The sequence below is a fragment of the Rhinatrema bivittatum genome, chromosome 8, assembly GCF_901001135.1.
Source record: "Rhinatrema bivittatum chromosome 8, aRhiBiv1.1, whole genome shotgun sequence".
Classification (NCBI taxonomy): domain Eukaryota; kingdom Metazoa; phylum Chordata; class Amphibia; order Gymnophiona; family Rhinatrematidae; genus Rhinatrema; species Rhinatrema bivittatum.
In genome coordinates, this window is record NC_042622.1 from 247,408,495 (window position 1) to 247,435,044 (window position 26,550).

Here is a 26,550-nt window from a genome sequence, read left to right on the forward strand (position 1 = left end):
GGAGCCAGCAATCTTCACCGGCTCGTCCTTCAGCGATCCATGTCGGATGGTAAGTACCTGCTTCTGCGGCATTCCCATTGAGATGTGTTCTCTAATTCGGGCCACATGGTTCGAAAAGTTCTTGGTCATGTACCTTTCAAGAATCGTATTAGTGTCACATATCGCTATGCCACGCTATGTCAGCCACAATGCCAAGAAAACCTCTCTATCATTTCTTTGGGATTGCATCAGGACATCCTCCCATTTTCAGCAATGGGGCTCTGTTTAATACTCTGGCTTCTGGTTCCTAATTCAGAACCAAAGTTCCAGATGCATTCGCTGATCTGCTAAACACGAGATCCAACAAATACTACCTCAAGTGCAAGTCCACCTCGAAGCCTGACGACAGGTCTCGATGTCTCCTTGTACAGCACACAGAAATGTGGGTAAGACTTTACCGCTCATGCTCCCGTGGGAGGTTACATGATATCCAGATTACATCAGCCCCTCCAGTTGGTCACCTCCTGGTCTCCCAACAGAGCGGCCACCCGACTTTGTACCAAGGTTCCCGGTACACTCCCCCAGACGCTACAAAGCGCAGGAGGGGGGTGGGGAGTTTTAATTACACTATTCTTTCTTTCAACAGAAAGTAGTTACTCTCCACCAATCCTGGACTTCAGAAATACCAACTTTCTTCAGAAGGCACAGGTAAAATGGTATCTCTCGTCACCATGCTTCCATATCGTAGTAAGTACATTACCTCTAATCTTTCTTTGTGCTTCATGGTGAGTCAACAATATTACAATCCCAAGCTCTGCCGGTTGCACCAGCTTCAGCAACGGGGGTATTTCATTGAATCACTATCTGTGACTGCTGTTTCTCTACGAAGTGCAACATCATTCACGCTTTCCTTGCATGGACAGCTGCATAACCTCAGTCAGTCCACGCAACGAGTTCTAACTTCTTCATGACTCACTATAAATGTACTATCTGGGATTATTGTCACTGCCATAAATCCCTTATACAACACTTCTGGACACCACAGTCACATTGACCTTCCTGTCCAGCAACCGCGCAGACCTAATAAATTCCTACATGTCCCTGCGTGCATATTCCATAACCTCAGCCCCTCAATTTTTCATTGTCGGGCTATGGGGTTTTTTCACTATGCACTTTCCTCATAGATCCAAAACTGCTGTAGGTTAGATTCAGTGAAATTCCATTATCAGTGGGTCTAAGCTGTTCAACCGCTTTCGTCCCTCATCTATATTGCAGCTCTAGAGCCAAAATCCTAGTCTGATCCTGCTCATGCTCGCATTTACTCAGGGTTGTAAGTTTGACCTAAAATGTTCTCAACCCAATATGAGTCTATTCCGCTCCAGGCACAGTTTCACATGAACTTCCTGGAGCTTGTAGCCATGAATTATACCCTTATGCCTTCCAATACTGCCTCTGCAACAAATCTTTGTGCATACAGACAGGCAGCTTAGGGACAATGTGCTTTCCAACACATAAGCACGCACATCTTAGCTGCTCTGCAAGGAAGCTGTGCAGCTCTACCCTTGGCCCTTGCTCACTCTACGCATCCTCGGGCCACTTATCTCAGAGACTTACTGAACGCACTAACAGACCTTCTCCATATAGGTTCCATCCTCTCGAATGGTCTCGGATTACTTGTGTGGCGAGAAAAATCTTCTAGTGCTGAGGTCAACCGAACTTGCCCTCTGCGTCCGAATCGAACCATACGGTGCACAGATTCTACTCCCTACACATGTTTCCAATGCGTTCCCATAAGACGCCTTCCTTCAATCAAGGGTCTCTTAAATGTGTCTCTTCCGCTGCTTCGCATAGCCAGCTCTCTTCTAATGCTGAACCGGGACGGGGTTCACTGTTCCTCAGACCCACATCCTGGCCGAGACCAGTATGTTTCCCATACTTCTCAATCTATCACACCAGTAACCAATTCACCTTCTCACCAGTCAGTCACAAATTGTAGACTCACTGATGTTCAAGTACTGATATAGTCACAAAACCTTCCATTCATATATCCTACCATTCAAAATTGCATGATTTACCACATGACGCATACAAAAGGGTATTACCCTTTTTCTTTTTTCTACACCACTCTATTCTCTTGCTCCCTTGGATTCTGCTCCCCAGACATCCTCCACATAGGTACACCCCTGTTCCAGTTGGTGTATCATTTGGGAGTGGGGATACCCGATTAAGGTAAACCCCTTCTGAGTCAGCTTACCATGGATTATCCACTGATCAAGCCGCCTCTATTTTCACTAGTCACGGAATGGAACCTATATTTCATGCTTATAAGTCTCATACGTTCTCCGTTCGAGCCTTTCCATTCCTCTCATTTCACAGTATGACATGGGAAATTCTTTCCCTCATAAATGTCATTTCGGCCAACAGGGTCAGTTACATACTCATTAGACCCTGTGTTCCTCTGTGACCGAGTGGTTTTACATATTCAAATTCATATCCTTCTTAAGGTAGACGTTGCATCTCACCTTACTAAGAATATACTCTGCCCATTTTTTCCCCAACACCTCTCTCTCACCAAAGCGAGAGGGTTTTTCCACTCCTTGGACAGTAATAGTGTACTTGCATTCTATCTAGATCACACTACACTCCATAGGAATTACACCTAACTCTTTCCTTCTGTGGCAGGAGTCAAGCTGCGAGTTCCAGTAGGCAAACAGACCTATTCCTCCTAATTGACAGTCTTTTCCTCTTTTCCTAACAAGCAGGCATTTCACTACAACACTGTGTGTAACTACACTCTGTTGCGTCCGTCCCAGCCTCAATAGCTTCCCCTCGGCCGCTGCTGCTTGTACATATTTATCAGGCTGCAACCTGGAGCTCTCTCCATACCTTCGCAGCCCATTATTGCTTAGATATGACTAGCTGGCATGCTCCATGTTTGGCCAGTCCGTCTACTCTTATTCTTTTCGGTTTAACCACCCAACATCCTTCCACCAACCCGTTACGTGTTTCAGGAAGCCCTCCGTTCCAAATTCCACCCCCGTCACTGCGCGTCTTGGGTGCATTTAGGGCACTCTCGGGCATCCTCAGCTCGGTACTCACCCATATGTGAGGACTACCATCCTGCTTGTCCTGTGAGAAAGCAAGTGTCACTTACCTGTAACAGGTGTTCTCAAAGGACAGCAGGATGTTAGTCCTCACGAAACCCACCCGCCACCCCGCGGAGTTGGGTATGTATACGTTTTTACTTTTATTTTAGTTTCACTTGCGCTTTTAGCTAGAAGACGAGACTGATCCACAAGGATCATTGCAGGCTGAGCATGTTCAGTGCACTCAGTGTGCCAGTGTCAGTCAAAGCTTTGTAGAAACTTTGACAGAAAAGTTTTCCGTACAGGGTTCCATCCTGTGATGTCACCCATATGCGAGGACTAACATCCTACTGTCCTGTGAGAACACTTGTTACAGGTAAGCAACACTTGCTTTCCCCCTGTGTAGACTGTGTCTGGCAGACCGCTCCCCAACCGGAGAGGCTGGCGTCTGTTGTGACAACAATCCACTTCGGGGTTTGGAGGGACACTCCCTTCAAAAGGTGAGCAGGCGAGAGCCACCACTGCAGTTCTGTGACGATAGATTCGGGGAGCGGCAGAAGGGTCCGAAACTGGTTTCCAGCGGGATAGCAAAGCTTTCTGTAACAGACGCATATGCACAAAAGCCCATGGGACCAGATCGATAGTGGAGGCCATAGAACCAAGGACCTGTAGGTAGTCCCAGGCCATAGGCAGAGGAAGAGAGATCAAGGTTAGCACTTTGTTCCGGAGTTTGAGCGCTCGTGCGTCCGAAAGGAACACCTTGCTGACTCGAGTGTCGAAACGTGCTCCCAGGAATTCCAGGGTCTGAGAGGGCTGGAGTTTGCTCTTGTGGAAGTTGATTATCCAGCCGAGAGAGGTGAGGCAAGTCATGACCTTGCTGACCGCCAGCTTGCAAAGAGACTCCGACTTAGCCCGGATAAGCCAATCATCTAGGTAAGGACGGACCAGTATGTCGTTCCGACGGAGGGAGGCCGCCACCACCACCATGACCTTGGTGAAAGTTCGCGGAGCTGTGGGAAGGCCGAAGGGGAGCACTCTGAACTGGAAATGATGATCCAGGATCTCGAATCGGAGGAACCGCTGATGCTCTTGGCGAATTGGAATGTGGAAGTAGGCCTCCGTAAAGTCGAGAGAGGCCAGAAATTCCCCTGAGCGTACCACCACCCTTAGTGTTTCCATACGAAAATGAGGAATCTTGAGAGCCCTGTTGACCCGTTTGAGATCCAAGATTGGACGAAAGGAGCCTTCCTTTTTTGGAACCACAAAGTAAATGGAATACTGGCCCAACCCTTGTTCTTCCATTGGGACTGGGACTATGGCTTCCAGTTCCAGTAGTCTTTTTAGGGTCTGGACCACAGCCAGCCTCTTTCGAGGGCTGCAGGGGGAAACCAGGTGAAGATCCTGAAGGTCCCGAGCAAAATCTAACGAGTAGCCTTTTTCGATTACCTCTAGAACCCACTGATCCGTTGTAATCTTGACCCATTCCTCGAGAAACAGAGACAGTCGACCACCTAAGTTTAGAACGGAGGAATGGGCCTTCCTTATTTCATTGTGGAGTGGACTTTGGGGCCGAGTGAAGCTGGCTACTGGTTTGGAAGGGCTGACTGCCTCGAAAGGAATGAGACCAAGGAAAGGCTCTGGACACATTACCCCTAGTAAAGGAACCGCGAGCCCTGGTACTATATCGACGCTGTCCTCGAAAACAAGTGTGTGAAGGAAAGAAGGACTTCAAAGATGCGTTTTAAATAAAATTCCAACTTACGGTCCTGAACATCTTTTAAGGCCATAGCACCCACCACCGGGACAGTGGTATGCTTGGTAACAGCAAAAATAGAAGAATCCACCTTGTGCATCTTAAGCATATCCAAGCAATCCTCAGGTAGGGGATAGAGCTTATCCATAGCCCTGCCCACTCTGAGTCCAGCCTCTGGGGACTCCCATTCCCGAAGAAGCATAAGCTTATGCATGGGATGGAATGGAAACATACATGCAGGAGCCCTAAATCCCGCCAGGAGAGGGTCTGCGTTAGGAGGCATAGCAGCCATGACAGTGTCCTCTGGAGGAACTTCTATTCCCAATTCTTGCAGAACAAAGGGAATAAGAGGTTCCAGCTCTTCCCTTTGAAAAATGTGTAGAACTCGTGGGTCGTCTCCCTCTAAAGGAGGAGCGGAGAGCAGAGGGTCAGGATTTGGATCAGAATCAGGAACCAAAGAAGGCTGCGGCTCATCTGGGGATGGAGGGACCCCGGGGACCTCACTAACCGGAACAGACTCCTGGCCCTCTGGCTCCCTAGGCTGCGGAGAATGAAAACACGGGGCCTCAAGTGGAGGATGTCCAGAAGGGGGATCTTCCTCTTCCTGCAGACTAGTGAGATAGGATTTGTGCATAAGAAGCACAAATTCTGTAGAAAAACCAGGCTTAGACTTCCTGGGAGGAGGAGGGAGGGAGGGGGAGGAGGAAGCTCAAGTACCCCATGAGGAGAATGAGGACGACTCAAATCTGGAGGGAGATGTAAAGAATCTGACTCACCTCCTCCGTGCAGCTACATTTCATGAAGTGATGACTGATCTAAGATGGCTGCTGTTCCCACCGTTTTTCGGGTCGGGAACGACTTGGCTGCGCTTTGGGGAGCACGAACACGGGACTATGAAGTTAAAGGCGCTGAGGAGGGACTCTCTCAGCCGAGTATACAGCCAGAGCACAAGCCTGTTCGGAGAGCCTTGTGACAGGCTCTGCACAGACAGTACCATATTTTCCAGCGTATAAGACGACACCCCCCCCTTTTTATACACATTTTTAAGAAAAAAAAGCAAAATTGCTTACCTTGTAATAGGTGTTATCCCAGGACAGCAGGATGTAGTCCTCACATATGGGTGACGTCATCCACGGAGCCCTTAAGCGGGAAAAACTTCTGGCAAGTTTCTAGAAGCTTTTAACTGGCTGCCTGAGGCTACTGAGCATGCCCGGCATGCCATGATATTCCCTGCCACAGGGGTCTCACTCCAGTCTTGTATGTAGCAATAAGCGTAAGCAAAATTAAATAATAAGTCTGAGGCCCAACTCCGCGGGGTGGCGGGTGGGTTCCGTGAGGACTACATCCTGCTGTCCTGGGATAACACCTATTACAAGGTAAGCAATTTTGCTTTATCCCAGGACAAGCAGGATGCTAGTCCTCACATATGGGTGATTAGCAAGCTAGAGGCTGAGTCATTGTCCGTGCAGGTAGCAGTGATGCTTTGTTGAGGAAATGATGCAGCCGAAGTTCACAGCAGGTTGGTTGTAGAAGGAGTTGGGATTAAACTGGAAACAAGTTCTTTAAGACAGATTGTCCATAGGCTGAATCCTGTCGTCCTTCCTTGTCTAAACAGTAGTGAGCTGCAAAGGTGTGGAGAGAAGTCCATGTTGCTGCTTTACAAATGTCAATGATTGGTACTGAACGAAAATGCGCTACTGAAGTTGACATTGCTCTTACTGAATGTGCCTTTACTCGCCCTTGGAGAGGAAGGCCTGCTTTTGTATAGCAAAATTGTATGCAGTCTGCTAACCAATTGGATAGAGTATGCTTTCCCACTGCTTTTACCTGGCTTATTTGGGTCATAAGAGACGAAAAGCTGATTGGATTTTCTGAGGGACGTAGTGCGATTCAAGTAATAGGACAATGCACGTTTACAGTCCAAAGTGTGTAAAGCTCTTTCGCCTTGATGAGAGTGAGGCTTTGGAAAGAATGTGGGTAGAACTATAGTTTGATTTAAGTGGAATTCCGTAACTACCTTGGGAAGGAATTTTGGATGTGTTCGGAGAACCACTCTGTCATGGAGAAACTTTGTATAAGGTTCATATGTGACAAGTGCTTGTAATTCACTAACCCTCCTAGCTGATGTAATGGCTATGAGGAAAATAGTTTTCCATGTGAGAAATTTAAGTTCACAGGTATCTATGGGTTCGAAGGGAGAACGCATTAATCCTGTTAAGACCAGATTCAGGTCCCATTGCGCAGCTGGGGGCCGAATTGGTGGTTTAAGTTGAGTTAGACCTCTCATGAATCTACTGACGAGAGGTTGTGTTGAAACTGGTGCATCTCCTATCTTGTTATGATAAGCTGAGATTGCACCTAAATGTACTCTGATTGACGATGTCTGAAGACCAGAGTCTGAAAGATAGTACAGATAATCTAGCAGAGTAGCTGTGGGGCAAGTGAAAGGATCTGTATTGTTTTGCTTGCACCAGGAAGTAAATCGTTTCCCACTTGAAAGAATAATTCCTTCTTGTGGAAGGTTTGCGGGAAGCTATAAGCACCTGAGAAACATTAGTTGAGAGGTTAAGTGATTGTAAGATCAAGCTTTCAACATCCATGCTGTCAAGGATAGGGATTGAAGGTTGGGATGGCGCAACCGGCCCTGATCCTGAGTGATGAGAGTGGGAGCTACTCCCAGGCGTATTGGATCCTTGATTGACAGGTCTAGCAGTGTGGGAAACCATACTTGTCGAGGCCAATATGGGGCTATGAGAATCATGGACCCCTTGTCCTGTTGTAGCTTCACCAGCGTCTTGGTGATAAGCGGTATTGGAGGATATGCATACAGTAGGCCTGAGTTCCAAGGGCGAGCAAAGGCGTCCTTGGCTGGTTGGTGCTTCTGGTTGTGTCGAGAACAGAAGCTGTCCACCTTGTGGTTCAGATGCGATGCAAAGAGGTCTATTGTTGGTTGTCCCCAACGTTGGAATATGTTGGTCGCAACAGAGGGATTTAGAGACCATTCGTGTGGTTGGAACTGGCGACTGAGTCGGTCTGCTAGTACATTGTGAATCCCTGCTAGATAAGTGGCCTGTAGGAACATTGAGTGGTTCAAGGCCCAGTCCCAAATTTGTGCCGCTTCCTGACAAAGGAGATACGAGCCCGTACCTCCCTGTTTGTTGATGTACCACATGGCTACAGTATTGTCTGTTTGGATTAGCACAGTCTTGTGTGAAAGGCAGTCCTTGAACGCATGCAGCGCATAACGTATAGCTCGAAGTTCCAGAAAATTGATTTGGTAAGTGGCCTCGAGTTTGTCCAAGTCCCTTGCGTTTGGAAAGAGTTCACATGAGCTCCCCATCCCAAGGTGGATGCATCTGTAGTTAATGTTATCTGAGGGATCGGTTTTTGGAAGGGCAGGCCCTTGCGCAAATTGTCCTTGAGTGTCCACCATCGTAGCGATGAGCGCAGCTGGTGGGTTACTTGGATGCGAGAGTGAAGTGGTTGAATGGCTTGGATCCATTGTGATCGAAGAGTCCATTGGGTTAGTCGCATGGCAAGTCTTGCCATAGGAGTGACGTGAACCGTTGACGCCATGTGGCCTAGTAAGATTAGAAACTGATGAGCTGTTGCTTGCGGTTGTATGGACATGGAGTACGCCAACCGGGACAGTGTTTGAGCACGATCTTCTGGAAGAAAAGCTTGTGCAAGGTTTGTGTCTAGTTCTGCTCCTATGTACTGTAGCAGATGAGACGGCTGAAGGTGGGATTTTTGATAGTTTATTAGAAAACCCAACCTGTGAAGCAACTGTATTGTGTAACGGAGAGACGTTAGTGCTCCTTGATGCGACTGGCTTTTTATTAGCCAATCGTCTAGGTAAGGGAAGACATGAACACCTTGTTTGTGTAAATGTCCTGCTATTACTGCTAGACATTTTGTGAATACTCTGGGAGCTGAGGCAAGGCCGAATGGTAGGACTCTGTATTGAAAATGCTGGTGTCCCACCTTGAATCTTAGGTACTTGCGATGAGGTGGGAATATAGGTATATGAGTATAAGCATCTTGAAGATCCAGAGAACAAAGCCAATCCCCCCTTTGTATGAGAGGAAGCATGGTGCCTAATGATACCATCCTGAATTTTTCTTTCCTTAGAAATTTGTTGAGATTTCTGAGATCTAGAATGGGACGAAGTCCTCCTGTTTTCTTTGGAATGAGGAAATATCGGGAATAGAATCCTCTTCCCTTCTGGGAGTGTGGCACGTGTTCCACAGCCTTTGCTTTCAGAAGAGTAGATAATTCCATTTGTAATTGAGGAATGTGTTCGAGATAGGAGTTTTGTGGAGGAAACTCCTGCGGGGAAGTTGTGAAGTCCAGATGGTAACCTTGTTGGACTATGGATAAGACCCATTGATCTGTGGTGATGTTTCCCATTCGTTGTAAAATTGGGAAATCCTTCCCCCTACTGGTAACTGTGGAAAGGGGTTTGGTTGGCTCCGTTCTCTGGTACTGCTTTCAAAAGCCAGAGGTGGAAGCAGTTTGGGGCGGAGGCTGAGGTCTTGCCGCTCTCTGCTGTCTTTGTTGAGGCCGTTGTTGAGGCCTTGTAGAGCGTGGTCTAGAAGCCTGAGGGTAATATCTCCTCGGCCTGTAGAAAGGTCGTCTTGTATCCCTACGCGGAGGCTTGCGGGCAGGATGAGTTGCAGGATCATGGGACAAAGTGGAGAGCTGCTTTAAAGTTTCAGAGTGCTCTCTAAGCTGTGCCACGGCATCTTGTACCTTTGTTCCAAACAAGTTGTCACCTTGGCAAGGCAAGTCTACCAGCTTATCCTGGATTTCTGGACGCAAGTCCGAAGCCTTCAACCAGGCCCATCTACGGGCACTGATACCAGATGCTGCCGTTCTGGAGGAAGTCTCAAAGGCATCATACGCCGCTCGCACCTCATGTTTGCCCGCATCCAGTCCCTTCTGCACAATCTGTTGTGCTGCCTCTTGGTGTTGTTGGGGGAGAGATGGGAGAAATTCCTCTATCTGCTTCCACAGATTTCTTTGATGCTGCGTCATATATAGTTGGTACGCAGCAATTTTGCCATTTAGCATCGCTCCCTGGTAAATTTTCCGCCCCATCAGGTCCAGGAATCTATTATCTTTCCCTGGAGGGATAGAGGCGTGCGTCCTAGATCTGCGTGACTTTTTCTGCGCAGATTCTACAACTAATGAGTTGTGTGGCAGTTGTGGTTTCTCGAACCCTGGGGCTGCTTGGACTAAATATGTAGAGTCCACTCTACGATTTACTCCAGGTGTTGTACACGGGTGCTCCCAAATCCTTTGCTGAAGTTGCAGCAGCACTTCATGCACTGGGATAGCCAAGTTATGCTTTGGGGGATCTACAAACTGTAGTATCTCCAGTGTCTGCTGCCTTTCATCCTTCTCTGCTTGAAGTTGAAAGGGGATGGATTCTGACATTTCCTGCACGAAGGAAGCAAAGGATAAATCCTCAGGAGGGGATTGCTTCTTGGCCTGAGGCGGAGTACCTTCAGATAAAAAATCCTCCGAAGAGTGCTCTGACTGTGTATCAGACCATGAATCTGTTGGGACCTGGTGTGAACGATGGTCTAGCTTTGCAGATGGTGCCATCCCAGATGGTTCTTGTAGAGGATCTTGAGTGTCCGGCTCACCCTCACTGGTATCACTCTGTCCCTCAGGCTGTGCAGGCAAGGAAGCTAATAGATCCTGGTATCTTTTTGTTAGCAGTGCATGCAGTCTTCTGTCAGAAGAAACTTCTGTAGCCTGCAGGGATGTATGTTTAGATTTCCCTGATGCCTTTTTCCCTTGTCCTGGAGTTCTGGACGGGGCTAGGGTGTACCGAGGTGCTACCTGTGCAGCAGTAGGCAGTGCTGTAGTCAGGAAGGAGAACATAGAAATGGGAATCAAGGAGGAGATAGGCCTAGGGGCCATTGCGGACACCGATTCCATCGATGGATCTGACAGCTGTATCGATGATGAAGCTGCAGAGATCATCGGAGTAGCAGGTATCGCTGAAGAGCAGCTGGCCGCATCCATCGGCACAGAAAGTGCTGTTAGCGGAGATGCTGCAGTCGTCCTCGGCATCGAGATCGATGATGGCACCGGCAGTGGCATCGATATCGACGATGGCACCGGCAGTGGCATCGATATCGAGGAGGGCATCGACTCGATAGTCGGCATCGATTGAGTCATCGGCATCGGCCCGATGGCCGGCATCGACTGAGAAGTCGGCATCGGCCCTAGGGTCGGCATCGGCGATGTCGCCGGCATGTTTTCCTTGAGGGCATCGGTGACAATTTTCTTAATTAACGCCGTTAAATCTGTCACGGAAGTCGATGGAATCGATTCCTCTGTCGGTGCTGCGGAGGTCGATGACAATTTCCGCTGCTTAGATACCGGTTCCTCCGGCGGTGGTAACGGAGGGATGGAATGATGTCTGCGGTGTTTGTGCTTTGTACGAACCTCAGACACGGATTTTGACGATGCCACTGACGGTGTTGGCGATGAAGCGTCTCCTGAACCCTCTGGAATTCTCGTCTTGAGAAGTATCTTCTTCGATAAACCTACCGGTGAAGATTTTGTCGATGACGAGGGCGACGGCGATGGCCGGATTTGAAAAATCTGGGCCATTTTTTCCTGGCAAAGTTTCCTACCCTTCACCGTCATTTCTTGACACTGGGCACAGGAGGCGATGTCATGGTCTCCTCCCAGGCAGCGGACGCAGTCGACGTGCGGGTCCGTGATTGACATAGTCCGGTTGCAGGCCGGACATTTTTTGAATCCGGAAGTTTTTTCCGTCGACATCCGTCGATGATTCCGGATTCCTTTTTCACAAAAAATTATGTGATGTTTGTCACCAGCCGGTGACAAACCGAGTAAGACCCGAAAGGGGTAAAAATTTGTAATTTAAAGTTTGTCGTTGTGAGGTAACTCACAGGGCTCCTGGAAGCCGCGATGCGGATAGCAGCGCGGAAAAAAGAAGACTGGAGTGAGACCCCTGTGGCAGGGAATATCATGGCATGCCGGGCATGCTCAGTAGCCTCAGGCAGCCAGTTAAAAGCTTCTAGAAACTTGCCAGAAGTTTTTCCCGCTTAAGGGCTCCGTGGATGACGTCACCCATATGTGAGGACTAGCATCCTGCTTGTCCTGGGATAAATAATTTTACACTCAAACAGGAGCAACCCTATCTATGAAAGGGCAACACTACAAATACCGTATATCAGGCCCTAAAAACCAATACACCTCTTATTAGGAAAACAGAACTAGCAAGCAGCTAGAGATCCCCACACAGAAATAATTGTAAAACTATACTAATAAGCAGAATAAATGTTTCAAAACAGCTATGAACAGAACAACATCCAACAATTAAAAACTCATAAAAACTATTAAACATTCTCCAAACACCAATAAAATATTTCAAAAAAGCAGACATCACATAATATTAAATAATTAAAATGGCAGTCAATCAAGAAAAATAAACTTAAAAAGCCACCTTTACTTACCCCCTCCAGCAGCTCTCCTAGCCCTCTTCCTCTTCCTTAGGGCCCATGTCTCTCTCACACACACCATACCAGTCATGTCCCCATGACCAGTTTCTGTCTCTCCACACCAATCATTTCCCAAACAGTCTTTGACACACACACCAGACACCTTCCTGAACAGTTTCTCTCATGCCATACACACACACAGGCTTCCCACTCCCGTGTTCTGCTTACCATACATATACGGGCTTCTCACTCTCATAATCACTTTCTCTGTCTCACACACACACACCAGTCTCTCTCTCATTTCCTTGCTCGCTCTCCACATGCACAGGCTTCTCATTCCCTGAATCACATTCTCTCTCTCACATTCACACACACCAGTCTCTCTCTCACACACACCGTCACCTTATCAACCAGTCTCTCTCTCATGCACGCACACACACACAGCCCTCCCACTCCCATGCTCTCTCACACAATCAGGCTTCTTACTCCCATGCTCTCTCACATACCCAGATTTCTCACTTCCATGCTTTTTCTCTCTCACACTCACATACACATCAGTCATCTCTCTGAGCAGTCACTTTCATTGTCTCTCACATATACACACACATGAGCTCTCTGACCAGTTTCTCTCAATCACACACATGCTCTCAATCAAATGCATTCTCTCACTTACACACAGGCTGGCTGGCTGCTTCTCTCTCTCACTTCCTCTCCCCTCCCCCACCCCCCGAGCACAAATGGTAGCTGCTGCAGCCTCCTCCTCCAGCCCCCGCAGGCCAAGAAAGAAGAATCCCATCGGCCGCGGGAGGCTCACGCTGCTGTCTCCTTTCCCTATTATCAGCTGCTTCGATTGCTCGGGGGCCGATGCTGCTGTCGCCACTGCCATTTTTTCATGCGGCACGGCTCTTTCTCCTTCCCGCGCACCGCATATCACTTCCTGTTCCGGGTCGGGGGGGGGGGGCGGGAAGAAGAAAAGGCCAGCCGCGGATGCCACAGCTTTTTTTTTTTTTTGCACCGCTGCCGTTCCCGCTGGGCTTGAACGTGCTGACAGCCCAGAGGCAACGGCAGCAGGGAAAGAAGAGCAGCGGGAGAGACCGGGAGCATGCGACACACCTGCCGGTGCTTGGCGACACACCGGTGAGAAGCGCTGCCCTATAAGAAGATACCCGGCGTATAAGACGACCCCCGACTTCTGAGAAGATTTTCAGGGGTTAAAAAGTCGTCTTATATGCTGGAAAAGACGGTACATTGAATCGAGAGGCATCAGCTGAAAAGAAAGTTACAATGTAGCTAAGCCGTTAGGAGCTGTACTGAAAAACAAGCAGAGGCAGAGACTGAACTTGCTTGCTTGCTGGAGCTGACCACATTACTGAAATAAAAAAGGGCAAGACTTGAATCAAGTAATACCTCTCTTCTTTCTGCTTTTAACTTTGAATTTTTTTTTTTTTTTTTTAAATCAAAAATAAATGCAGAAATGCCAAGCCCAAGTGGTTCAGCTAGTGAAGGGGAAGGGACTGGACCACCAGTTTCACTCCAAAGGTCACCAGGAAAGGAAGTCCAGGCTGAAGTAATTTCAAGGGGCACAGCCCCCCTGGACCTCCAGCAGAGCGAGGAGATAGAACTGTCTCCTACTAAAAAGCCAGAAAACTTTCAAATAAATACTTGCTTGATCCGTAAAGAAAAACCCCCACAGAGAAAAGATAAGGAGATGAGAAGGGAAACCAGGGGTTCAGCTGCCTGCATCTGCTGGGAGTTTACACAAAGGGTATATAAATACAACTCTCTATAGTCTTGTCATAAATTACACAAATCTTAGAGAGCCAAAATGTATATATAAAACATACAAAGTTTATTGAAAATCCCACCCATATATACCTATATAGACATTAAAACTAAGCTAGCACACTCACTCATTCATATCCACAAATTAAAAAATATGTCTTTTTGAGATACAAAAAAGTACAGATGTACATTGTTATCTCAAAAAGACATATTTTTTAATTTGTGGATATGAATGAGTGAGTGTGCTAGCTTAGTTTTAATGTCTATATAGGTATATATGGGTGGGATTTTCAATAAACTTTGTATGTTTTATATATACATTTTGGCTCTCTAAGATTTGTGTAATTTATGCATCTGCTGGGAGACAGACAAATACTGAAAGGAGCAGGGAAGGTTCTATCCTATTATGGGATGCCTTTTCAGTTCTAGTCTGTCTCCATCTGCTGAGCAGGATGCACAACCCAGAGTCTGGACTGATCCGGGTACGTACAGGGAAGGTAATGTTTCTGTCTTTTCATTATTGCATTGTATACAGAATTTGGCTTGTTATGGTTTCCAGTTCATTTTTTGTCTGCATATTTCTATTAATATTTTATGGTCTCTTCATTCTGCATTTGGCGAGGGTCTGTCTATGTTCTGCATGTATAACATAACTGGTTTCTGTGTAGGGATCTATAGCAGCCTGGCTTGATCTAATAGGAGGTTTTATTTTAGGGCCTGATGTAATATCTGCAGAATTGCCTTTTCATAAATAGGGTTTTACTGTTTGAATGCTGACAGTTATTGCTGTTTTGATATGGGAGGCTTACTATATTGTAATCTATAATTTAGTTTACTGATGACTGAGGGCCAAGCCCACTCCCAACATGCATTACTTCAGGCCTATTCTATATGGGTTCCAAGTATCTTTTTTTTGTAGAGTCTTCTGGTTGACACCACAGTAAAGCATGTAAATAATAGATATGTTGTGATATTTTTACCTCAGAAGACTGCAATTTGAAGGTCATGCTTTATGGGGAGGGGAGAGGAAGGGTGTAATGTTCTGCTAGGGCGACTAATACCCTTGCACCAGTCCTGATGATAATGTATTCATAATCACAGTAGACAAAAACATATCCGTTAGTAATTTTGCTAAATGGAAGACCTTATTGAACCGAGAAAGATCTCCTGCAGTATTAGAAGCAAGCAGATGCCTTCAGATGATGAAAACATAAGAACATAAGAAAATGCCATACTGGGTCAGACCAAGGGTCCATCAAGCCCAGCATCCTGTTTCCAACAGTGGCCAATCCAGGCCATAAGAACCTGGCAAGTACCCAAAAACTAAGTCTATTCCATGTAACCATGATCACTTCCTATGGGCTATCTATTTCTTACCTCCATTCTGTGTGATATATCGCACCCAAGGTAAGGCCTGATAACCACTCTTCTCAATGATCTTCAAGTAACGAACCTTAAAAAAAAATATTTATACAGATTAGTGTCACTTTATATAGGCTCTCAGTGAAGACTATTGGCTTCAGGGACTGTATGACCCACCCACACTGGCATTTTATGAAGAGACAAAAATATTCCGGAAATCTGTCCCTTTCCTCATTAAAGGCACTTTTCCAAATAACAGCAAGCCAAAGATATGCTCCTTTCTGAATATGTTATGAAGCTGATAAACACTATTACATAATTGTAGGAATCTGGGTGATAGGACACTTAATTTTTTTTCGGGGGGGGGGGACGGGGACGGGACAGTTATACACCTTCTTCAAAGAGAAATTACTACTTAAACTGATAATTTCCTTTCCTCTAGCAGATAGAGACTAAGTAAAGCTGACTTGCTGACATATAGCCCTGCTCCAACATCAGCCTGACAGTATCTCTAGAAAAGCCAAACTGTGCACAAACTGATTATACTTAAACATGACTATTAACCGCTCATGCTTCAAACCAACTGGGAAACACTCAGCAAAAAAGGTTCACATCAGCTATCTTAGGGACTGGTTATGTCCTTCAAATGAATTAACAGAAATAATACTCTTCATCGTCCACATATAAAGGACAAACTAAAAGCAAGTAGCCAAGGGTGGGTTTTGGATTGGCCTGCCTTCCTTAGAGGAAAGGAAATTATCAGGTAATGTTGAGATTACTTACCTGATAATCTCCTTTTCCTTAGTGTAGACAGATGGACTCAGAACGAATGGGTATAGTATCCGCGTGCTAGCAGTTGGAGACGGATCTGACGTCAGCACGGGTGTATATATACCCCCACAGGAAGCGTAGCAACTTAGTAATCTTCCTTGCAAAAGCTGTTATGGATGTGTGTACTGACGCTCAGTGAAAAGTGAAACAGGATTCCCCTGACCGATTGATAGTAGCTGGAGACCGCCAGCATTCCCAACCGGAAGGCGTTGACACCTGGTAGAGTGTACGCTCTTATGGAACATATGACATGGCTTACCTTGAATAGGTGAAACCCATGTACACAGGCAGCTGGGCGGGATGCTGAGTCCATCTGTCTACACTAAGGAAAAGGAGATTATCAGGTAAGTAATCTCAACATTTCCTGGCGTGTACCCAGATGGACTCAGAACGAATGGGATGTACAAAAGCTTTACTCCCAGCCTGGGCGGGAGGCTGCCTGAGGACCATGTAGTACTGCCCTCGCAAATGCTGAGTCCTCCCCGGCCTGGACATCCAGACGGTAGAACCTGGAGAAGGTATGGAGGGAGGACCACGTCGCCGCTTTACAGATTTCTGCAGGCGACAGCATCCTGGATTCTGCCCAAGATGCCGCTTGTGCTCTGGTAGAATGAGCCTTGACTTGTAGAGGCGGAGACTTCCCGGCCTCCACGTAAGCTGCTCTGATAACTTCTTTAATCCAGCGGGCGATGGTGGGCCGAGAGGCCGCTTCCCCTTGTCGTTTCCCGCTGTACAGGACGAACAGATGGTCTGTCTTTCGTACTTCTTGTGTCATTTCCAGATATCTGGGCAGCAGTCTGCCTATGTCGAGATGGCGTAGCAAACGCCCTTCTTCAGATTTCTTCAAACCCGCCGTGGTAGGCAAGGATATAGTTTGATTAAGGTGAAATTGCGAGACCACTTTAGGTAAAAAGGAGGGAACCATGAGGAGATGGATAGCCTCTGGAGTGATTCTCAGAAAGGGATCCCGGCAGGACAGTGCTTGTAGCTCTGAGACGCGGCGTGCTGAACACACCGCCAATAGGAACACCATCTTCAAGGTTAGAGAACGAAGAGACAGGCCCCGCAGGGGTCTGAAGTTGGATCCCGCGAGGAAATCCAAAACAAGGTTGAGGTTCCACAACGGCACTGGCCACTTCAGTGGCGGACAAATGTACTTAACTCCTTTCAGGAAGCGAGACACATCTGGATGCGTGGCAATGGTCTTGCCATCCCTCCTGGGACCATAGCAAGACAGTGCAGCCACCTGCACTTTGATGGAGCTGAGGGAGAGACCCTTCTGAAGCCCATCCTGCAGGAAATCCAGAACAATAGGAATTGTGGTCGCATGTGGATTGGTGCCATGAGTATCGCACCATGCTTCAAATACTCTCCAGATCCTTACATAGGTGAGGGATGTGGAAAACTTGAGAGCTCGGAGGAGTGTATCTATCACGGGCTCCGAGTAACCTCTTTTCTTCAGTCTAGCCCTCTCAATGGCCAGACCGTAAGAGAGAATTGAGCTGGATCCTCGTGGAGGATGGGACCTTGACGTAGAAGGTCCCGGAGAGGAGGCAGGGGAAGGGGCTCCCCTGCCAGTAGTCTTCTCATGTCTGCGTACCAGTGTCTTCTTGGCCAGTCTGGTGCCACTAGAAGAACTAGGCCCCGGTGTTTCTGAATCTTGTGGATGATGGCGCCCAGCAAAGGCCACGGAGGAAAGGCGTATAGCAGAGTCCCTGGAGGCCATGGCTGAACCAGGGCATCGATTCCGTGGGAGAACGGATCGTGCTTGCAGCTGAAGTATCTGGGTACTTGAGCATTGGACTTCTCCGCCAGTAAATCCATGTCCGGAATCCCCCAGTGATCTACAATCATCTGGAAGGCTGTGGGTGACAGCTGCCACTCTCCCAGATTTAGACTTTCTCTGCTGAGGAAGTCTGCCGTGGTGTTGTCCTTCCCGGCAATGTGGACGGCGGAGATGTCCTGAAGATTCGCTTCTGCCCAAACCATCAGTGGGGCGATCTCCAGAGATACTTGTCGGCTTCTGTTCCGCCCTGACGGTTGATGTATGCCACCGTGGTGTCGTTGTCGGACATCACTCTGACTGCTCTGTTCTTCAGTCTGTGAGCAAATCGAAGGCATGCCAATCGGACTGCCCGAGCCTCTAGACGGTTGATGTTCCACGCTGACTCTTCTCCGTGCCACCGCCCTTGTGTGGTGAGTCCTTCGCAGTGTGCTCCCCAGCCGCTCAGGCTGGCATCTGTGGTGAGCAGAGTCCACGTGGGGGAGGACATCCTCGACCCCTTGCTCATGTGGTCGGACTGCAGCCACCACCGTAACTGTGTCCGGACTCTGGCAGGCAGAGGTAGGTGCGTGGAATAGTTCCGTAGATGAGGGCTCCAGCGAGAGAGCAGGGAGTGTTGTAGAGGTCTCATATGGGCCCTTGCCCAAGGTACCACTTCTAGGGTGGATGCCATGAGACCAGGAACCTGCAGATAATCCCACGCTATGGGCCGACTGGCTCCCATCAAGTACTGGATACGCGTCTGAAGTTTCAACCTTCTCTTGGTAGTGAGACTGACTGTGTCTGCCTGCGTGTCGAACTGTACTCCTAGGTATTCCAGAGACTGGGAAGGCTGTAGGCAACTCTTGCTGAGGTTGATTACCCAGCCCAAGCTTTCCAGAAGGGCTATCACTCTGTCGGTTGTCCGATGGCTCTCCTTTCGTGATTTCGCCCTGATCAGCCAGTCTAGGTAGGGATGGACCAGAATTCCTTCCCGTCTGAGAGCCGCTGCTACCTCGACAACCACCTTGGTGAAGGTCCGCGGTGATGTGGCAAATCCAAAGGGCAGAGCCCGGAAATGGAAGTGGTGACCCAGAACCTTGAAGCGTAGGTAGCGCTGATGATCCGGATGGATCGGAATATGCAGGTAGGCTTCTGACAAGTCCAATGCTGTGAGGAATTCTCCTGGCTGTACTGTGGTCTTGACGGAGTGCAGAGTTTCCATGCGAAACCTCGGGACCCGCAAGTATCGATTGACTGACTTGAGGTCCAGTACAGGCCTAAAAGTGCCCCCTTTCTTGGGTACCATGAAATAAATGGAATAGTGTCCAGAATTCACTTCCCAGGCAGGTACTGGGATGATGACTTTCAAGGACAGGAGCCTCGCCAAAGTAGCTTCCAATGCTGCCTTCTTGTGTATGGGACATGAAGATTCCACAAACTTGTCCGGAGGGAGATGATGACAGTCCAGATAATACCCCTCTCGGATGATGGCGAGGACCCACTGGTCCGACAATCTCGACCCATCTGGGGTAGAAGAGGGTTAACCTGCCCCCTATGGCTCCGTCCCCCAGATGAATTGGCGGAATTTCATTGTGAGGCGCGGCCGGGACCTGGGCCCGGCCCTGCTCCCCTCTTGCGCTGCTTGGTCCAAAAGGACTGATTCCTGGCCTGAGGACGCGGCGCCTGATAGCGAATCCTGTAAGGAATGAAGCGCTGTGAACTCCTGCCCCTGGAGGGCCTTGAAAAGGCGCGCTGGCTCCTTCGGAACCGATCTTCCGGCAGTCTAGGCACTGGAGAGGCGCCCCATGTACTGGCCAGTTTATCAAGGTCGCTGCCAAATAGGAAAGAGCCCTTAAAGGGCAATCTGGTGAGGCATGTCTTTGAAGGCGCATCAGCTGACCATTTCCGGATCCAGAGCTGCCTCCTGGCGGCTACAGAGGATGAAATCCCCTTGGCTAGATCTGATGCAGCATCCGTGAGGAACGAGAGAGCGGACTCCATGTCAGCTGCTGGAGCGTTGTTCCTGACCTGTGACAAACAGGCACGCGTCACCACTGTGCAGCAGGTTGCAATCCGCAAAGAAAGAGCTGCCACCTCAAAGGTCTGTTTCAGAATGGCGTCCAGTCGCCGGTCATGAGGCTCCTTGAGGGCCGTCCCCCCTTCAACTGGAATGGTAGTGCGCTTGACCACAGCGCTAATCAAGGCGTCCACCTGAGGGCACGCCAGTAGGTCCTGGATAGCCGGTGCCAATGGGTACATGCCCGTCAGGGCCCGGCCCCCTTTGAAGGAAGCCGCTGGTGCCGCCCATTCTAAATCTATCAGTTGTTGTGCTGCTTGCAAGAATGGAAAATGGCGGGCTGTAGGACGAAGACCTTCCAGCAGGGGGTTCTGCGCAGAGGGTACCGTAGCGCTAGGACCTGTAATATCCAACTCCGCCAGACACTGAGACACCAGGTCGGAGAGATCCTCCTTAGGGAAGAACCGCCTCATGGTTCTATATGGCTCAATCCCTGGGGGAAGTTCCCCCTCGTCCGGGAGTTCGGACTCGTCCGGTGAAAACTCCTGGTCTGACTGATCTGGGCTGTCCAGTGGCGGGAGGTCCCGCTCACGATAAGGGCGTGAGGGTCCAGGAACAGGAGCTGCAGGAGCCACCACCGCAGCAGCCGCCGCAGCAGCTGCAGTCGCAGCCACCACAGGAACCGCAGAAACCACAGGAACCGCAGGAACAACAGGAACAGCAGAAACAGTGGGAACAGTGAGAACAGCAGGGCCTGGACGGGAAGCCGTTTGCATCTGTACAAAGGCATGAATCCCCTTAAAGAGATCCACCCAGGAAATTGAAGCAGCCTCTAATCGCCGGGGTACCAGATCCCCCGGGATTCCCGATTGGTCGAGACTGCCCGCTAAATCCGGGGTAGCCCCTGGGGAACTGTCAGCAAATCGTAGCTGAGACTGGTCCTGGCCCGAGGGTCCCACGGCCTCCTCACATTGGGCACATAGGGAGTCTGGCTCTTCACTGTGCGTGGCTCGAAGCTGGCATGCAGAGCAGAGGCAGAGGGCTTTAATGCCGGAGGCAGGAGGCGCCCCCGCTGAAGACGCTGAGGCGTTCTGTTCCATTGAAAAGTATGCGCTGAATGAAAAGCGGCCACAATATACGCTGAAGAGAACAGGCGCACAATAATAATAATATGCGGCAGCAATATACGCTGAATACAACAGACGCACAATGAGAATGTGTGGCAGCAATAGGCGCTTAATACAGACGCTTAATAATATGCGGCAGCAATATGCGCTTAGTACAACAGGCGCTCAATAATATGCGGCAGCAATATACGCTGAATACAACAGGCACACAATGAGAATATGCGGCAGCAATAGGCGTGTAATACAACAAGCGCTTAATAATATGCGGCAGCAATATATGCTTAATACAACAGGGGCTCAACAATAATAACAATATGCGGCCAATATTGCCCTCAGGCGCCTAGCCCAATGCGGCTCACAATATACGCACAATGATAAGCAATACGCTCTCAGCAATATGCGGTGAGCAATACATGCTCAATGGCTTTCAATAGGCTCTCAGCAATAAGCGGTTAGTAATACACGCTCAATGGCATTCAATATGCTCCCAGCAATAAGCGGTTAGCAATACACGCTCAATGGCATTCCATAGGCTCTCAGCAATAGGCGGTTAGCAATACACGCTCAATGGCATTCAATATGCTCTCAGCAATAGGCGGTTAGCAATACACGCTCAGTGGTATGCAATATGCTCTCAGTAATAAGGCAATATACGCACAAGGAGGAATAGAGCTGCGCCTATTACGGGTGCTCAATACCTGAACGAGGCCCACAAAATGGTGCCCTCCACGGCGTGCCACGCCGCCGATCCTCTGTTCCTCGGAGACTAGAAATAAGAGATGTACGCCTTACCTGATCCTCGGCGCTTCCCAGCTGGAACCCGGGCGGTCTCCGGCTGCGGGGGAGAGGGCAAGTACCTTCACTGCCGCGTTTGAGGATATGCACCCGCTGCCTCGTCCACGCCGGGACTGAGGCGCCTCGTATGCCTCACCCGAACCTCACCCGGGGGCTATGTCCCTGCCGCGATTCGGCCACCGGTCGAGGACTTAAACCTCCGGGGGATCACGGAAATCACCCTGGGAAACTCTACTGGGGGAGGGACCTTAGGGTATCACCGCAGGAGTGCGGGGCTCGATGTTGTAGTTGAAAAAGTAGAAAGTAGAAAATAGAAAGTAGATTTGGAAAACACGCTCAGCGAGCGTGCAGGCTCTCCAAACTGCTTTGGAGACGGAAATTGCTAAGTTGCTACGCTTCCTGTGGGGGTATATATACACCCGTGCTGACGTCAGATCCGTCTCCAACTGCTAGCACGCGGATACTATACCCATTCGTTCTGAGTCCATCTGGCTACACGCCAGGAAAGTAGTAGTTTCTCCATCCTCTGCACTTAGGCATGTCAATCCACACCAGTGGGATGTACCAAAGCTACTCCAAAAAGGGCAAGAGGCTGCCCGCAATCCTGTCTACACTGCACATGCAAGAGCTGAGTCTTACTGAACCCTAATATCCAAGTGGTAATTGCTTGGAGAAAGTGTGTACAGAAGACCAAATCGCTACTCGGCAAATCTCAGTGGAAGATGACAACCGAAGCTCGGTCTATGAAATCACCTGAACTAGTGGAATGCGCCTTGACCTATCTAGGTAATGGAACAACTGCATCCACACAGGCGGCCGTGATGACTTTTCAATCAACAGGCTATAGTTGTCCGCATTGCCAATTCTGCTTGTTTACCTCCATCATGGAGAGCAAACAGTCAGACTTCCTGCAAGAGTGAGTAATCTTCCAATACCGTACCAGATGCCGCTTGACATCCAAGACATGCAACAGACAATCATGCTTATCTCTATCCCTGTCCAGCATTGGCAAGGAAATAGACCAATTCAAATGAAACTCCAAAACCACTTTCTTCAAAAAGGAAAGTACAGTCCTAAGCTGTACTTCCCCCAGAGTCATTCATAGAAACATCTCACAGCAAGAAAAAGCATGCAATTCAGAGACCCGCCAAGCTGAACAGATTGCTACCAGCAAAACTGTTTTCAAGGTGAGCAGCTGCAAAGAGACCACATAGTGGTCGAAATGTAGGACCCACCAAAAAATGCAATACCAGGTTATGGTCCCAAAGAGGCACCGGTAGCCACAAGGGAGGATGTAGATGCTTAACTCCCTTCAAAAACCTGGACACATCTGGATGGGAAGACAAGGGTCCACCATTGACCTGCCCCCTATAGCAAGCAGGAGCTGCTATCTGTACCTTCAGTGTTTAAGGCCAAGCCTTTAACCAAATCTTCCTGCAAAAATTCCAGTATCAGTGGAATTTCAGCTTTAAGAGGGTGAGAATCTTGCTCCTCACACCAGTTCTCTAACACTCTCCAAACCCTAATACAAGCTAGAGGTGTAGAAAATTTTCTAGCCAGGAGCAAGGCAGAGTTCATTGCAGAACCACCACCCTTCAGCAACCAAGCCTTCTCAAGGGCCAAACCGTAAAACAAAACCAACCCAGATCATCATGCATTATGGGCCCCTGATGCAATACATCCTTCCTGAGTGATAGTCAAAGGATTGTCCGCCAATAGCCTCCAAAGATCAGTATACCATGGCCACCAGGGACAATCCAGAGCCACCAGAAGTACAGTTTTGGTCTGACTCGCAGTCTTTCGAATGACCCTATCATTGGCAATGGAAGGAAGGCATAATACACCCCGCTTTGCAACCAGAGCATCTATGCCCAGTGCTCTCGGATCCCTTCTGCGACTAAAGAACCATGGTACCTTTGCATTGTTGGAGCTTGCCAGTAAATCCAGGTATGGGTGACCCCAGAGTGTCACTGAGTTAAAAGGCCTTGTCTGCCAACTCCCACGCTCCTGGATCCAAAACCTGCCTGAGTAGGAAGTCAGCCCTTTCACTGTCCTTCCCAGCAATGTGGGAAGCAGATATGTCCTGGATATTTGTTGTGCTCGCACCATGAACACATCGATCTCCACCTTAATGATTGATGTAGGCCACTATTGTAGAGATTACTTACCTGATAATCTCCTTTTCCTTAGTGTATGCAGATGGACTCAAAACAAGTGGGTATAGTGTGCTCGTGCTAGCAGTTGGAGACAAATCTGACGTCAGCACGGGTACATATACCCCCACAGGAAGTGTAGCAATTCAGTAACCTTCCTTGCAAAAGCTGTAGCTGACCGATCGCTTAAATGAACAGGATTACCCTGACCAATTGATGGTAGCTGGAGACCGCCAGTGTTCTCAACCGGAAGGCGTCGACACCCGGCAGGGTGGAAGCCCTATATAAGCAAACATGGCTTACCGTGAGTCGGCGAATCTCCATGTATACCGGCAGCCGGGCAGGATGCTGAGTCCATCTGCATACACTAAGGAAAAGGAGATTATCAGGTAAGTAATCTCTACATTTCCTAGTGTGTAGCAGATGGACTCAAAACAAGTGGGATGTACAAAAGCTACTCCCGGACTGGGCAGGAGGCTGCCCGAGGTCCGCTTAGGACTGCCCTCGCAAATGCTGTGTCCTCCCTGGCCTGAACGTCCAGACGGTAGAATCTGGAGAAGGTATGGAGGGAGGACCATGTCGCCGCTTTACATATCTCTGCAGGCAACAGCATCCTAGTTTCTGCCCAAGAGGCCGATTGTGCTCTGGTAGAATGAGCCTTGACCTGTAGAGGTGGTGGTTTTCCTGCCTCTACGTAGGCTGCCTTGTTAACTTCTTTGATCCAGTGGGCAATGGTTGGCCGTGAGGCCGCTTCCCCTTGCTTTTTCCCACTGCTTCTGACATTTCCAAGTATCTGGCCAGTATTCTGCCGATGTCGAGATGACGCAGTATTCGACCTTCTTCTGACTTCGTCAAACCTTCTGTGGTTGGCAAGGATATGGTTTGGTTGAGGTGAAATTGAGAGACTACTTTGGGTAAGAAGGAAGGAACCGTGCGAAGATGGATAGCCTCTGGAGTGATTCTGAGAAACGGATCACGACAGGACAGTGCTTGTGGCTCTGAGATGCGGCGTGCTGAGCATACAGCCAGCAGGAACACCATCTTCAAGGTCAACAAACGGAGAGACAGGCCTCGAAGGGGTCTGAAGGCTGATCCCGCTAGAAATTCCAACACTAGGTTGAGGTTCCACAGGGGCACTGGCCACTTCAGTGGCGGACGAATGTGTTTGACTCCTTTCAGGAAACGTGAGACGTCTGGGTGTTTGGCAATGGTGTTGCCGTCACTCCTGGGACCGTAGCAAGGCAGCGCTGCTACCTGAACCTTGATGGAGTTGAGGGACAGACCCTTCTGAAGTCCATCTTGTAGGAAGTCCAAAATGATAGGAATCTTAGCGGCATGTGAATTGGTGCTGTGAGAGTCGCACCAGGCTTCAAAAACTCTCCAGATCCTGATATATATCAGTGATGTGGAGAACTTGCGTGCTCGGAGGAGTGTGTCTATTACCGGCTCAGAGTATCCTCTTTTCTTCAATCTAGCCCTCTCAATGGCCAGACCGTAAGAGAGAATTGAGCTGGATCCTCGTGGAGGATGGGACCTTGCAGCAGCAGGTCCCTGTATGGAGGCAGAGGTAGAGGATTCCCTGCCAGTAGTCTTCTCATGTCTGCGTACCAGGGTCTTCTTGGCCAATCCGGGGCCACTAGAAGAACTAGGCCTCTGTGTCGCTGAATCTTGTGTATAATGGCACCCAGCAGGGGCCACGGAGGAAAGGCATATAGCAAGATTCCCTGAGGCCTTGGCTGTACCAGGGCATAGATCCCCTGGGATAGCGGATCCCGCCTGCGGCTGAAATATCTGGGTACTTGAGCGTTGGACCTGTCTGCTAATAGGTCTATGCCTGGCGTCCCCCACTGATCCACAATCATCTGGAAAGCTGTGGGCGACAGCTGCCATTCCCCTGAATTTAGGCTTTCTCTGCTGAGGAAGTCTGCCGTGGTGTTGTCCTTCCCGGCGATGTGAACGGCGGAGATGTCCTGGAGATTCGCTTCCGCCCAAGCCATCAGGGGGGCTATTTCTAGGGATACCTGTTGGCTTATGGTTCCGCCCTGTCGGTTGATGTATGCCACCGTGGTGGCATTGTCCGACATCACTCTGACCGCTCTGTTGCGAAGTCTGTGGGCAAATCGCAGGCACGCTAGCCTGACTGCCCGCGCCTCTAGTCGATTGATGATACACCTTGACTCTTCTCTGTTCCACCGCCCTTGGGCGGTGAGTTCTTCACAGTGTGCTCCCCATCCGTTCAGGCTGGCATCTGTAGTGAGCAGGGTCCAGGTTGGGGAGGACATTCTTGACCCCCGGCTCATGTGGCCAGGCTGCAACCACCACCGTAGCTGATTCTGCACTATGGCTAGTAGAGGTAGGTGTACGGTGTAGTCCTGTGATCGTGGGCTCCTCCGAGATAGAGGGCGCGTTGTAA

At 49.1% G+C, this 26,550-nt stretch overlaps 1 protein-coding gene across 1 annotated transcript in view; it reads right to left on the reverse strand.

Moving 5' to 3' along the window:
- Nucleotides 1-26,550, reverse strand: part of LOC115098133 (AP-1 complex subunit mu-1-like) — a 237,217-nt gene that overhangs the window by 31,457 nt on the left and 179,210 nt on the right. Inside the window, 1 exon segment of the mRNA XM_029614489.1 lies at nt 15,465-15,540. Coding sequence (XP_029470349.1) covers nt 15,465-15,540 — 76 coding nt within the window.